Genomic DNA, 2,724 nt, shown 5'->3' with positions numbered 1-2,724 from the left:
GACTGTCCTAGAGACCACATATGCTGTGTCTATGATGGTGAAGAAGTCTGCGTCCCTCCTGCTCCCAGTACGTGTCACTATGTTTAATGTCTTCTGAAAAGGGTGTGGATTAAATATTTGGTTAAATCTTCTCATGACAAGTAGTTTAAAAATAAAGTTTGCACATACAAATTGTGCTAGATCTTGCTTTGATGACGGAGACTGTCCCTTTATTCTGAAGTATTGCTACAATGGATGCAGACATGAGTGCATGGTACCAGACATAGGTGAGATACGAACAAAGTGGCAGTTATCTAAAGCAGCGGCCCCCAACCTTTTTTGCCCCACGGACCGGTTTATGTCTGACAGTATTTTCACGGACCAGCCTTTAAGGTGCCACGGATAAATACAACAAAATAAAACCAGTACCAGTACCCAAAAAAGAAAATTTATCCATAACACACTGGAACAGAGCCAGGGAAACCGAGTTAATGATAAAAACGATAAAAAATAACGAAACCCTAAAAAAACTATAAATTTCACAACCGAGCTTCAACTCTCACAGCCCGGAACCAAACGACTCACGGGCCTGTACCAGTCTGTGGCCCGGGGGTTGGGGACCGCTGATCTACAGGTTATCTGTTATCATGTCATCTACAATAGGTAGAAGTCATAAAAGGCTGTCTCTAACAATTGTGCACAAAAAAGAGAAAATGTTTAATTTCATACACATTTCCTTGAGATTGTATGAAACATGAAAGATTGAGAACTTTAAAAAAAAAAGCTTGTTAGTCTTCTTTATGACCATGTGTTTCTTTGTGTACTGCAGACCAGAGACTTACTGCTATCATTTTGTGTGAGACTGTATAAGTTTTGCCTGATATTTGGGAACTGGAGTGTACACGTTGGGTGGAATCTAACTTGAAATGAGAGATTAATCAACTGGATCTCCATGAGACTCATACCTTAGTCGAGAAGAAGGAAGTGCAGTAAGCATCCTTCAGAGAAACAGGGTGGCCACAGCCTAAAACACAATCAAATGTTTCACAATTTCCAGAAACTCTTAGAAGAGATTTTTATTAATTTACTGCAATTCAGGGTTCAATAAGGTCAAAGGATATCTTTCAGAGGGACAACCCACCACACTCTCTGGAGTTCTTGGTCTATACTCATTTCTCTTTCATTTCAGTAAAGCCAGGAGTGTGTCCTCACAGACACTTGGGCCACGGACGTTGCCTTGAATCTTGCTTTAATGACAGAGATTGTCCCTTTTTTGAGAAGTGTTGCTCCAATGGATGCGGACATGAGTGCATGGCTCCCTACAAAGGTAATAGATGCACAAAGCAGCCAAGACCCTTTAAATAATTCACCAAGTGGTTAACGATATTTTGTAACTAATCATATTTTTGGGTTTGGTGTATCTGTGAAGGCTGGCTGCTGCCCCCTGCCTGAAACCACCTCCATGTGTGCTGGTCAGTGTCCAGGAGAGCAGAAGTGCTGCAGGACATCCTGCGGTCATGCGTGCAATGAGCCCCGCTGATTAGAAAGTACCAAGTCAATCTACATTAAACATCTTTACACATTTACTATGGCCTTCTCTTTAATGCAATACTTTTTTTCTTTCTGTAATATTATTAAGACTTTCTTTTGCTGATGATGACAAATGTTTTTGTAAAGGCAGACTGCGTGGCTAGGCACTTGATTATATGCGTCTGTGACAACGGGACTGAAAAAAACACCTCAATTCAGAGAACAGGAAGTGTGGCTCCAGACCTGCTGCTTTTACTTAAATCTACTTCAAAACAAGTGATTTCCTGTCCTATTAAAGATAATATTCATTACTTTTAGGTATCTTTCTTTGTATTTGTTTGTTTGTGAGAGTATTTGGATATCGTGTTTTGGACAAAGTTTGCATTTAAAAACAAAAAAGAAACCATGTTGAATTCACTCTGACATAATGTATCTCTGTATCTGATTGTTCCTAGTAGGGAGATTGAAAAGAAGCAATAATCTCTCCATGTGAGCTCAGAGGCTTCAGAGGGCAGTGAGATATCAAATCAGAATAACCTGATTTGTATTTTATTACAGTTTCCTCACAGTAACATCATGCACTATGATTTAATGGAGTTACAGTTTCAAACTTCCAGAAAACAAATCAATGTTCAAACTAGAGCTGCAAAAAATAAAAATAAAATAAAAACACCAACACTGCTATCAACAAAAATGGTATTTTAAGCACAGCTATCGAGTTTTTATAGTCAGTGAATGCCTGGTTTAGACACTGCCCATTGGTTTACATAAACAGATATAATATGATGATATTCCATTTATAGTCGCATATAACGTTTGAGCATAAGCTAAGAAACAAGTCAAGATAGGAACACGAAAATATGTATCTGACAACCTCCTTTCTTACAGAAAACATGACTCATGTTCGTCACTTTGTGGTGAAAGGAAGCAGCGGCATCAACCCTTACTATACCGTTCTCGTGTGATTCCTCTGGGAAGTAAAGTATCTTAAATTAGGCTGTGAGTGATATGGATTTTGGCCTGTCAAGCTGTGGGCCCTCCTCCACAGCAGCCTCAAGCTAACAAGCTAATTAATAGGAGGCAACAAGAAAGAAAGTTTAAGTGGGAGACTGACTATGGTGCACCTTTACACCACAGATAAAATACATTATTAACACATTCAAAGCAAATGTAACATTTTTTCTTCTGTAATTGGCAGCAGTTAACAGCATCCAA

At 39.1% G+C, this 2,724-nt stretch overlaps 1 protein-coding gene across 1 annotated transcript in view; it reads left to right on the top strand.

Moving 5' to 3' along the window:
• Positions 1-3: 3 nt before the first annotated feature.
• The window catches only part of wfdc2 (WAP four-disulfide core domain 2), a gene marked incomplete at its 5' end in the record, with an annotated part of 5,376 nt that continues 2,655 nt past the window's right edge, over positions 4-2,724 (top strand). The window contains 2 exons of the mRNA XM_005733063.1: positions 4-67; positions 1,169-1,306. Coding sequence (XP_005733120.1) covers positions 4-67; positions 1,169-1,306 — 202 coding nt within the window. The remainder of the gene's footprint in view (positions 68-1,168; positions 1,307-2,724) is intronic.

This window comes from Pundamilia nyererei, unplaced genomic scaffold (genome assembly GCF_000239375.1).
Source record: "Pundamilia nyererei isolate P.nyererei 1_Seehausen unplaced genomic scaffold, PunNye1.0 scaffold00049, whole genome shotgun sequence".
NCBI classification, from domain to species: Eukaryota; Metazoa; Chordata; class Actinopteri; order Cichliformes; family Cichlidae; genus Pundamilia; species Pundamilia nyererei.
Note: the sequence above shows the minus strand (reverse complement) of the source record. Positions and strands in the feature narration are given on the sequence as shown.